This window comes from Gambusia affinis, linkage group LG05, assembly GCF_019740435.1.
Source record: "Gambusia affinis linkage group LG05, SWU_Gaff_1.0, whole genome shotgun sequence".
Classification (NCBI taxonomy): domain Eukaryota; kingdom Metazoa; phylum Chordata; class Actinopteri; order Cyprinodontiformes; family Poeciliidae; genus Gambusia; species Gambusia affinis.
The window spans coordinates 12833124-12844865 of NC_057872.1; the positions used below are offsets into that span (position 1 = coordinate 12833124).

At 41.3% G+C, this 11742-nt stretch overlaps 1 protein-coding gene across 3 annotated transcripts; it reads left to right on the plus strand.

The window, feature by feature from the left end:
* Positions 1 to 552: 552 nt before the first annotated feature.
* tcea3 (transcription elongation factor A (SII), 3) lies at positions 553 to 11179 on the plus strand. Of its 3 annotated transcripts, none has more exons than XM_044116501.1 (20): positions 553 to 928; positions 1642 to 1704; positions 1798 to 1903; positions 3017 to 3122; positions 5155 to 5625; positions 5707 to 5820; positions 6056 to 6148; positions 6233 to 6301; positions 7263 to 7373; positions 7503 to 7571; positions 7760 to 7819; positions 7957 to 8028; positions 8108 to 8176; positions 8517 to 8585; positions 8784 to 8944; positions 9025 to 9081; positions 9184 to 9338; positions 9440 to 9586; positions 10673 to 10744; positions 10839 to 11179. In XM_044116501.1, the coding sequence occupies exons 1-20, from the start codon at positions 860 to 862 to the stop codon at positions 10845 to 10847; spliced, it is 2142 nt and encodes a 713-aa protein (XP_043972436.1). In that variant the 5' UTR covers positions 553 to 859; the 3' UTR covers positions 10848 to 11179. The 3 variants fall into 3 exon arrangements, with proteins under 3 accessions (XP_043972436.1, XP_043972435.1, XP_043972437.1); XM_044116500.1 differs by having other exon boundaries at positions 554 to 928; positions 7500 to 7571; XM_044116502.1 differs by lacking the exons at positions 5155 to 5625; positions 5707 to 5820 and having other exon boundaries at positions 577 to 928; positions 7500 to 7571.
* Positions 11180 to 11742: the final 563 nt, after the last annotated feature.

Here is an 11742-nt window from a genome sequence, read left to right on the forward strand (position 1 = left end):
GCTACCGTCCGACAGAGAGATATAAATACATGCGTCTTAAGAACCGCTGTCCACACTGCCCTCTACAGGTTGAAGCAGTTATGGAACTGTTGAGTCTGCATCTGAAAATGACTCCGTAGTCTAGCGCTCCCTCTGGTGGCTAAATTACAATGACATGTTTATTTGATTTTACTTTACTGTATTTTACGTGTTACTTTTAATTACTACATTTTTTTTAGCCCTCTTTTGGCCTTTCTCGCTAAAGACCAGAAATGAATTTTCTTCAAGATAAGACAGAAACAAATCAAAACTAAAGAATCCCTGAAGTGGTCCATGTGAGACATACAGGTTTAAGTTTCTGTGTCAGACTGCTCTTTCGCACAGCAGCTGCTTTTGGCGCAGCGGTGTAAATAATTTCGGAGTGGACTGCAACCAGGATGGCCGTCAGTTTGCAAAGATTAATCATTACACACTGACCTTGCCAGAGTATGGGACCCTGAAGCACAACTCGAAAGAGTATGAAACCTTTCATTTCATATCCAGAGAGTTTTAAAGCAAAGTAGCTGAAGCCTTTAATTTCCTGTTTTAAAGGCGGAACTTTAGAGTATCAAGCACAACTTTCTCAGCTTGCTCTGAAGGAATCACCTTGAGGCTTGTGTCGCTGCTGCTCTCCGCGCCTCCCTACTCCAGCCTCTATATTTAGGCTGCTTGTTGTGGCGCTGGTCAGCTGGGACCTTCAGCAGGAGGACACGCCTCTGGATTGAATGGAGCGCACCGTGCGTAAAGTCCAGACCGCAGCAGATCCAAACTTCGTCGGTTCTTTTGGGTGTCGATTGGTTTTGGTATCGGCATTAGTTCGTCGGGGACTATAAATGCAGCGATGACTCGAGAGGAGGACCTGATCCGGATCGCCAAAAAGCTAGACAAGATGGTGTCTAGAAATAACACGGTGAGGCTGTATTTTGACACCCGGTGGCGCTTTGTCACCTCGTGCTGCAGGGAAGGCCCAGAAAGGACTCCCGCATTAAACTAAAGTTTAGTCTGAAGAGGAGTTTGGTTTTAGTCTGACTCCATGGGAGTCTGCATGAGTGTAACAAGAGCTTGTCTGTTCTGTAACAAACGATCGACAGGTGTTTGCGGGCTTGCATCTGTTTTTTTTTTCTTTTTTTTGCTGTTGCAGCCCCCTCGGTGTATAGCTGCACGACTTAAGCTTGGACAATTTGATTTGACACTTTTTTTTTTTACATATCGTTCCCCGATCGTCTCATTTCGGCCCGAAAACATTCGTGCAACAGAAAGTAAACAGCTCGGCCTGTTGATTTACAGTAGCCCCGTAGTGCCTGAGTGTTGTGTCTGCTTCTGCAAAAAAAAAGATAAAGTTTCATGGCGCTCCTACAGTCCTGCAGAAACTTTTAGCAAGTCTCAGCGCGGCTGACTCGCCCTCTGTTGTCAAGTTAACTACACGAGCTTTGTGCATTTTCTCACTTTGTTTGCGAAGACAGTACAGAAGTGAAAGTGTTTTTACCCACCAAGCAAAAATCTCTTTAAATGGCGCCCGGTTGAGTGTATGCAGATCTCTGTTTACTCTGCCATTGCATGTTTGCAGTGCATTCAATGAGTATCACAGGGTTAAAGCAACTGTAATGTCTTCTGTGAATGCAGGAAGGAGCCATCGATCTGCTGAAGGAGTTGAAAGGCTTCAATATGACACTGAAGCTTCTCCAGGTAAACTACGACTGCTATTCATCCAAAAGTCTGGCAACAACATGGAGGTGTAAGGAAGTGCAAAATACTTTTTTGGTGTTGTTGTTGTTGCAGGAAACAAGAATTGGCATGTCTGTGAACAACGTCAGGAAGCACTGCAGAGATGAAGAAGTTATCTCTCTGGCAAAAGTCCTCATTAAAGAATGGAAGAGACTTCTGGGTGAGAATATCTAACCGGACACGTAGTTTCTGGACTAACTAAATCCTTAATATGCAGGTTCAGTTTGATAAATTACAGTATTACAGATAAGTTACTAATACTTCAGCAAAGGAAACTCATCTATTACAAAGCATTACACTAATTTAGTGGATACAGCAGAAGTTTAGCAGAAAGTCAAAATATTAAATCAGAATATTACACAAGGTTAGTAAAAAGAACTTTTAAAACAAAAATATAAACCTACTGGTTATGTTGTGAATCATAAATACTTGGTTGGAACTCCTTTTGTATGAATAAGTGCAGCTTGGCATGGAGGCGATCAGCTCCATGCTCCAGCTCCAGGTCAGAGGTTTCTAGAAGCCCAGGTTGCTGCAGCCTGTGCCGATACTTGATCACTTGATCACTTTTACCTTAAAAACCAGACTTTGGATTACAAAGCAGCAGTCTAGTTCGTTGTGTCCAAACCCCAGTTTTAGTCTGACTCCATGGGAGTCAGACAAAAGTTTTAACACTTTTACACCGCAGTAGTTGTAGGCCGTGCTCTGGAGATGTCTGTCCTTGGTGGCTCGTGAAGCTTTACTCCGGCCCTCATTCCCTGTGAATCTTCTCAGAACTCTTGAGTGGACTTTGCTTCTCAAACCTCTGTGGTTATCCCTGTTGCTTCTGCTCTTTTTTTTGATGCCGCACTTTTTCTTCCACTCAGCTTCTACTTAATGTGCTTGTGTTCTGCATTCTGGGATCAGATAGTCCCCAATACCACCGTGAGGCTCCCCCCGCCCCTGTGGGACTGCCTGCTGGACATTTGTCAAGTCAGCTGTCTTCCCCATGATTGTGAATGCCGTTACATTACATTTCTGTATTAAGTTTTTTCTTTTGTTTGTTTGTATTTGTCTTATATAAGTTTCTAATTTTATTTCCTTTTTTAAATTTTGGTTTTCATTTGCTGTGAGCCATAATATTTAAAATGAACAGAAGTAAATCGCTGACGTTTATTGCTCCATGTTTAATAAATCAGTAGATTATTGAAGTTAGAAGGATATTGCCATTTTCTGATATTCGCCTCCATTCTGAGGCTGAATTATCTGCCTTTTTGTCTCCCTCTAACTCTGCCAGACTCTGGAAATTCTCACTCAGAGAAAGTTGATGAACCGAAGAACGGTTTGGATGCCAGAAAACCTGCAGCAGCTACAAACAGCTGCTGCTCAGAGCCACAGAGCAGGTCAGTCTGATGACATTTGGAAACACAAGCTGCATAACTCTGACATTACAACAAATGGACTGGATGTATATTATGATAGAAGGTTCTGTCAGAACCAGCACATGCACAATCTGCATTTTTATCAAACCCAAGATGAGCAAATTATTTTCTCTGCGGGAATAAAAAGAGCACAGCTATGGAGACAGTCATCAATTTTTGTTCATAGCTAAATATAATAGCAATCTACGAAAGCAAAAGCAAACACTTCATTCGCATTCTGCACAGATAAAATGATCTGATTGTATCTTCGTTGGTGGGTACCAATGCGCCATCTAGTGGAAACAGACACTTAATCCACCGAGAAGCAGAGCAACTGTCTTGAATAAACTCCATATTTATTCATGTTTGTATTGACATAGCAGTCAATACAAATACATATTCAAAAGTAGTTTTTCAGATTTTCAGCTAAATATTTGGTTCAATAAAACTGTTAATAAAAAAAAGATCACAATAATATATTTTACTTATAAGTACCTTTCAGATTACTTCGTACCAACAACATTAAAGCAACACATCGTGAACAAAGGTAGAACATGAATCAAGGAGAAAACATATAAGATACAAGTTGGTGTTTGTGTGATGCTTGAGAAGGTGGAGTGTACCATGCTGGTCTGAACTGGTGAGTTTTGAAGAGTCCTTTATTCAGTCTAAAGTTGAACAATTCATTTACTTCTTATTTCTCTCAATATCAGGGGAGTTCAGACTTTTCTCCAAACTGTAAAGTTGACTGTGTTGCAGGTCTCAAAAATTCAGTTGTTAATTAAAAACTCAAACATTCGTTTAGTTGTATATTTCTTTCTGCTTTTATGCTTGCAAGAAATGAACTAAACATTATCCTACTGAGAAGGACAAAAAGAATTCAGATTTTTGTAGAAACCATCCGGGTCGGATGGTTCTGTAATTTGTGCTGTATCAGATAAGTGAAAAGGATCTCAAATTGTTGCCTCATTAAAAGAAAGAAAATATTATTATTTCCAACATTTTTGGGTTTGTTTCTTATTGACTATTCTCAACAACAAGAATAGGGTACAAGTCACTTTTTCTTCAGAAATTGTTTCTTCAACAATTGCCCGTTGTGGTCGGGCCAATTTGAGTGTCTACAAATATCAATTTCCTGTCTAAAGTTTATCTGGGTGTGCACTCATGTATGATATGGGGGGCAAATTGACACAATATTTATCTCAGTTATATTTAGTTAAAAATATTCCCTCAAGACACACTTGTCACACTCCTCCACCATTAGTTGCTTATTCCCTCGTTTGTTATGAAAGTTGCTGAAACCTGGAACAGCTCCGCAGCTGTGAGACAGACCATAAAAACCTTGGGCTCCACAGATAAGAGGCCCACTCGAAAGAAAAGCTCCAAATCACAAGGACAGAGTGGGACCTGAAAAGTCTCACATGTTTTAGTTCCCACGCTTTTAGCAGAGCTTCAAGATTACTGAAGGTATTTAAGCTACTCCAGAAAAGATCACCTGCAGGGAAACTAATTTATAATTTAAACTAACAAATGCAACAATTTCTCTACTTAAAGTGTGTTTCCAACAGTTATTCATTATGTTAACTTCTATTTGTGATTTTATGTCTGAGACCGACATTAGCACATTTAGCCCCGCTGAGTGAATACTTTGAGAAACACTTCTCTTCTTAAAATTACTAACAGGGAAAAAAATGAAGAGATTTCCAAAAGCAATTGGTTGTGCCGGATTTTATTTAGGGGTACCAAACTAAAGAGGACTCAGTATAAATGCACTTTTTAGATTTTATTTTTATTTTAAGATCTTTATTTGCAAAATGTCATGTCTGTTGTCCTTCATTTTCACAGTTATGTATTATGTTTTAGTCTGTCACATAAAATCCTAGCTCTAACATGACAATACGTTTGCAAAGCAACTACATAAGAGCACAGCAGCCTTTCCTGAGTATAAAATACTCCAAAGGGGAGGAAAAAACCATTACCTCTTGACAAGAGGTAAAATACGTCTTTCTTTTAGTCACAGGAGGGTGGAGGCCAACCTGAAACATGAATCAGATTCTGACAAAAACACAAAAGAAAAACAGAACGATAACCACATAAACAAAAAGAGGCATGCGGACGATCCCGGGTCGGATGGAAAACACCTTGAAGGGCACCAAAGTGAGAAACACCTTCAAGAAATCAGAGTAGAGAAAGAAACCCCTGCCGAGAGTCCCAAACCAAAAATGGATAATAAGAAACAGAGACACGCACCAGACCTGCAGAGTGGAAAACACAAGTCGGACCCAATCAAGCACAAATCGCTGGAGGATTTGAAGAAGATGAGAAACGCTGAGCTACTAAAGAAAGAGAAACCTCCCGAGGAGCCTAAGAAATACGCAGATGATGGGAAGCAGGATAAAAGCAGAGCTGAAGGCAGACATGAGTGGCCTGTCGGCACACCTCCGAGAGGGAAGCCCGCTGAAGCTCATAAGCTAAACTTTGAAAGGTGAGGACCCGTTGGCCCAAATACTGACATTTACAGCTCACGAAGGATTCACAAAACTTCAGACTGAACTATTAATTTCAGGAGAGGAGTGCTGGACAGCAGCGTACTGTATCCCACCCGCTTCCCCTCCCCCCCTCGACCCGCTCGGCCTCTTCTACCCATCAAACGTCCATCTCTGGACTCGAAAAAAGACAGGTCAGGACCCCTGTCTGAGCTGATCGCGTGCTAACAAGCTGACGCTGGTTACCGCATGACTCAACAGGCTACTAGCTCCTCACATGTCCCGACGCCAGCCCTCCCAGTTTTATACCTGGAGGGCTGCTGTGCATGGTGCATGCCGAGGTGTGTGTTTACATGCTCGAACAGAACAGCATTCTGCTACGCCTGCTCTGATACGGCTCACATCTCTGCTGTTGTGATGTGTGATCAGGAAGGACGGTAAAGAGTCTTCCTCTCGACACTCTCGCTCTCAACCGGCCTCTCCGCCGCCAAAGCGACCTGCAGCGGAAGTCAAGAAAGAGAGGTCAGGCATGCTGTGACGCATGTTTTGAAGTATTTGTTTCACTGTGCAAAAATGAAATAAACCAAAAACTCGTTTTCACAACAGGAAAGTTCCACCGGACCCAAATGCTCCGATAGCTCCTCTTCCTTTCCACCTCCATCCTCCTCCACCGAGGTTAGGCTCTGCATGCCTGCCTGTGTGTCATATTTGCTACGTCACGGCCTTGAACTTTTCCACATTTCGTTACAACCACAAACCTAATTTTACGTGAAAGACATCAAGCCTAAATATGTTTTATGGATTCATTTTGATCACAATGACTACTGTACTCGGAGAAAAAAAAAAGGGGAGACGAATAGAAAAATCTTGACACCATTTGAAGCTATCAATGCCAGAACCAGTTGTTAGGAGGAAAAATGGGACAATTTGCTGTAAGGAAAACAGTTACCATAGCCAAGTTTTACAAGCCTTCTCTAACCAGGCAGGGCAAGTCTTGTCTCGATGGACTCTGGTCCCAAAATAGCTCCTCATGGGTCTCTGCTTGTTCGGACGACGTCGTTAGGAGGGATGGCACAACCAATCAGAGGTCTGTTAATCGGACAGCTGCTTCACAAAAACAATGTGGTTCAATTATTTTTAGCCATATCCTGTAGCCTGATGGAGATCTCTTTCTGAAGATCCAAACTACAGCCTAATCACTTCAGAGACCAGAAGTCATCACATCATCCGTTGTCCTTCTGCTATTTTTCTAAGCCACTAAATTTAGTAGTAGACAGATTTACACTCAAGGTTTAAAACAGTTTATAATCAATATTAAAACTCTGACTTACGGTTTAGTTATAAGGTTTTTAATTTTCAAACTTTGCAAAATGCAATGATTTATTAACAACACATTTTTTGACATGTGTTGACAGGCATTCAGACCCGACATATTTAGCAAAGTGAGCTCACTAAACGTGCGGAAATGTGAAATCTAATGCGTCCATCTGCACTGCGGAGACCAACACGACGTCATGCAAAATATTGGGGTTATAATGTGGCAAAATTGGGAAAACATTCAAGGGGCACAAGTGATGTAGAAATCCATCACATCATCCTCGTTCTGAAGTGGCTGAAAAGTGTTTGTCTCGTTTAGAAAAGAGCCTCCTGATCCCAACGCGCCCCTTCCTCCGCTCCCACTCCACCTCCACCCCCCCGCTGCTCCTCCGAAGCGCCCCTCTGTGGATGGGGGCAAGGACAGAGAGAGGTCTGGACCAGATGAGCTCACACTGTTATTGCCTTGAAGTACCAGAGTGAAACAGTCAAGGGAGATACAGTACTATTCAACACAGAGTTTCCCTCTTTGTGAGTTGAATCCTTGTGTTGTTTGCAGCAGCAGGAAGTCATCCTCAGACTCAAAGCCTCTGCCGCAGAAAAAGTCTGCAGATTGCGTAAAGCAAGACAGGTCTGCTTTCTGTCAAACCGCTCTCCACCCTGATGTGTATTTGTGAAAATATTAGTCTGATCTGATCTGTGATTTCAGATTTTATTGCTTGTTTCTTGCAATAAATTGAAAGCCATTCCCAGAATTAATTTATCTGCAGGTATCTTTAGTTGAGGCGTGTTTTTTTTACAGCTATTTTAATTTAACAGGAAAGATTCAGATGATGGCAAAGCGTCTAAGAAACTATCAGATGACACCAAGAGAGAAAGGTTGGAAACTCATTAACAGTGCGTGACAAAGTGAATGTCGGGAGTTCCTGCTCTGACATATGCTCATTATTATTATTATTATTAGCAACTTAACTCTACGACTGAAATTAGTACAAATTCTCACATTTTCTTGTCAGGAAAGATTCTTCTGACTCTAAACCACCCTCTACCAAAAAGCCCACCATCGAGGTCAAAAAAGAAAAACACAGGTGTGCAGGAGTGTGTGCAGAATCAAATGTGCACTTTTTTCACAGAAAGGTGTGTTTAATTATCGGTGTTTTGTGGCAGGAAGGATTCCAGTGAACTGAAGCCAGGCCAACCTGCAAAAGGCCATTCCGCTGACTCCAAATCCCTCAGGTACGAAACGCATTCAAATCTAATATTAAGAAAATACATTGAAACAGTGGATTCGGATCGGTTCCGTATGCACTCCAATGTCTTGTTCTAATTGATTAGGCGATTAAATGAAGGGTGACAAAAGTCTGGAGTTGTGTTTAAGATTTTCCATCCATTTCATAAAGACTTAGTCCGGTATGGTTGTAGCCCCTAGCATCTGATACGGCATGATGTCCTGTAATATTCAGATAGATAAAAGGATAAAAAAGCATCAATGAAATACCACTTTAACAGAGCACAATCTTACAGGGATTTAAAATGTTTGCACAATGATGCAAATTACCCTGACTGTGTTTCTCAGGAGAGAGTCTTTAGGCTCGAAGCCTCTTGGACAACCACAGAGGAAACCGTCTACTGACAGCCTGGAAAGGTATTTAGCTGTTGGGATAAAAACTGTTATAAATGACGCTGGCCATGTGTGACTTTTTTTTTTTTAAATGAAGAAAAGTGAGTGATTTAATTTTATAAAATAGCCTTCGTTTCAAAAAACACCAATAAATCTGCAGAGTGAGCTTCACACTTTTTCCAGAGCTTTTTAGCTCTAAAGCATTCCTTTTTAACCCGACAGGAAGGGTAAAACCGAAGCACCCAGAACTCCCACCACCCCGACCAGTCCGCTGTCACCCAGCTTCAGCTCTCCGGGGGGTCCTCTGTCCCCTCACCTGGCTACTGGAGACTCCGTTAGAGACAAGTGCATTGAGATGCTGGCAGCTGCCCTGCGGACCGACAGTGAGGCTAAAACCTCTCTGTAGACGACTGAAACTGCAGAGGTGATCACTGAACTGACTAATTCGCTCTGCGTTTCACAGATGACTACAAAGATTTTGGAGCAAACTGCGACGGGATGGCAGCAGAGATTGAGGATCATATCCTTTGCTTACATCACTTCACAGCTGGATCTTATTTTACTAATTGGTAGCAGACAAAATTTTAGATTTTACTGTTTGGACTTGACTGCGTGAGTTCACATATCTACCAAGAGATCAGGGCCACAGATATGAAGTACAAGAACCGAGTCCGGAGCCGCATCAGCAACCTGAAGGACCCCAAGAACCCCGGACTTCGCAGAAACGTCCTGGCCGGCAGCATCGAGTTGAGCCGCATCGCCAGCATGTCTGCTGAGGTAGTTCACTGTTACGCGGTCACCGTCTCCCAGTATTCCCCTCTTTAGTTTTCATCCTCACTGTAGGCTACATGTTCTCCTGCCCGCTGTGTCGTGTCCAGGAAATGGCCAGTGATGAGCTGAAACAGCTGAGGAACGTCCTAACCCAGGAGGCCATCAGGGAGCACCAGATGGCCAAAACTGGTGGGACCACCACAGACCTGCTGCAGTGTGGCAAATGCAAGAAGAAGAACTGCACCTACAACCAGGTAAACGGGGCTGCTCTTACAACTTAAACCGGCCGTCACAAAGGAAACGGAGGCAAGATGACATGATAATAACGAGTCGGTGTTGCTTCCTCTTCCATGCTTCCATTAAAAGAGGAACCGAGCTTTGGTTTCCTCTTTGGTGTTACACCTAAATGTTTCACATCAGCAAACAAATGTTAGCATGCACTCTGTTCTCCGTCAGAAGAAAGTCCTGGTCATCAGGTTAACTGAGCTCACGAGAGTCCACCTTTGAACAGCTCCAAAAATACAAAATCTTGCATTTTTAAATGGAAGTTCTGAAAATGTGCAGAAATGTCCTAGCTGAATTAAAATACTTCTGCCAACATACAAGGAAGTCTTTTACTTCCTCCACAACACAGTAAAAGACACATCCCAAGTTATTCCAAATGCTTGATTACGGATCATGTTGTTATGAGTGTCGTAGTCGGTTATTAACCTTTTCTCACATGGTCAAGTTACTGTGGGTAGTTTTTTTTTCTCCCCTACATACGGAGAGTCATAATTTCAAGACTTCACTTTGGATTAAATCAGGCTATCTTTGTCTGATCCTAACATCACTTACAGCTCGTTGTTCTAAAAGCAGCGGAGAAGTTTGACCGTCTGTGACGCCTTATTCTGAAAGATGTTTGTTCTGGAATGAGATATTTGCTCCTGTCCACCTGTCTGGGTTTTGGTTGTTTTTTTTTCTCTTTAGCCCTCCTTTCTATTTTTCTGGACTCTGGTGTGTCTGGTCCCTGTAATGATTCTGAACATTGTGTTTGGATTTGTATTTATTCTGGTTTTTGTGTTGCTGTTCTTTGTGTATAATTGTTTTTCCTGTGTCTGGCTGCATTGTTTACATATAGATATGTTATTGATCTGTTTTCCTTGGCTCATCAGTTTGCTTCATGCACTGCTCTTTTGGAGTCTGTTGATTACGCTCACCCCTCATCTATATTTATGCGTCTGTTTCACTTTGTTCCTCTCCAGATTCTTTTATAACTTTTCGTTCCACTTTATTTTATTTGATCACTTATTACTTTCAATATGAATTACTTTCACTCATTGTAGCTCTCCTCCTTTCAGGTGCAGACCCGCAGCGCTGATGAGCCGATGACCACATTTGTCCTCTGCAATGAGTGTGGCAACCGCTGGAAGGTAGGCCTTTAATCTGATACGTAAACTTTTCTACATAAAAAAAACTAAAACACGTTCAGAATTGTTTCTGTTTCTGTTTGCTTTTAAATTTCAGTTCTGCTGATGCCTTCGAAGGCGAAGTTATATTATTCAGAGACCCTGTATTGCTTCTTCTCCATAACTGGACAAGAAAAAGTTAGTGAACCACTGTAGATGATGATTTCAACGAAAACGTTCTTTCAATTTTTACTTGAGATTTTTTTAGATTTATGACCATGGATAAATAAAGTTGGAATACAGTGGAGTGGACTACGGCTTAATCATAAAATCCACATGGTTGTAAATGAATAATACCTAATTAACAGGACATGTTAATCTCCTTAACATGTCATGCAATACAATAGCCGTTTATTTTGTATATACATATATCTTCCAATAAAACCACATAAATAAAAACTCTCTGAAGTATCATTTAAGAAAATAAATGATTGTAATTTTCCATTGCTGTGTTTGATGTGTACAAACTGCATGTCAACTTAATCTTTTTTGGCATCATTTAACCCTTAATGAATGTATTTGCATGTATAGTGTCCTTTGTAACAGAGTCGTTAGATTGTACAAGAAAGCTAATGGAGACCTAGAAGTACGTTTTGTTTATTTTCTCCAAAACGTTACTCAGGTAAATGTAACCGAATAATTACTTAAGGCAAAATAAAAGCTACATCATGGTGGCCAAACAATTCATTCACCTGAATTAACTGGACTCTGCTTTGGGAAGTTGCCACTGGTTTGCTCATCTTCTCCAGGTTTCTCAAAGTCGTGATACCTGGATTTTTTTTCAACTTCACTAACAATTTCTACTATATTTAAAAGTATATATTTTTCTGTTGCTCTTCTCCCAGGAAAGAACAGTAGGTGGCGATAGTTCCCAGGAACTTAAAACAGCCTGATGCAGACACATCCACTCAAAAAATACATACATTTTTTTTTTTTTTTTTTTTTTTTACCACAGGGCTACA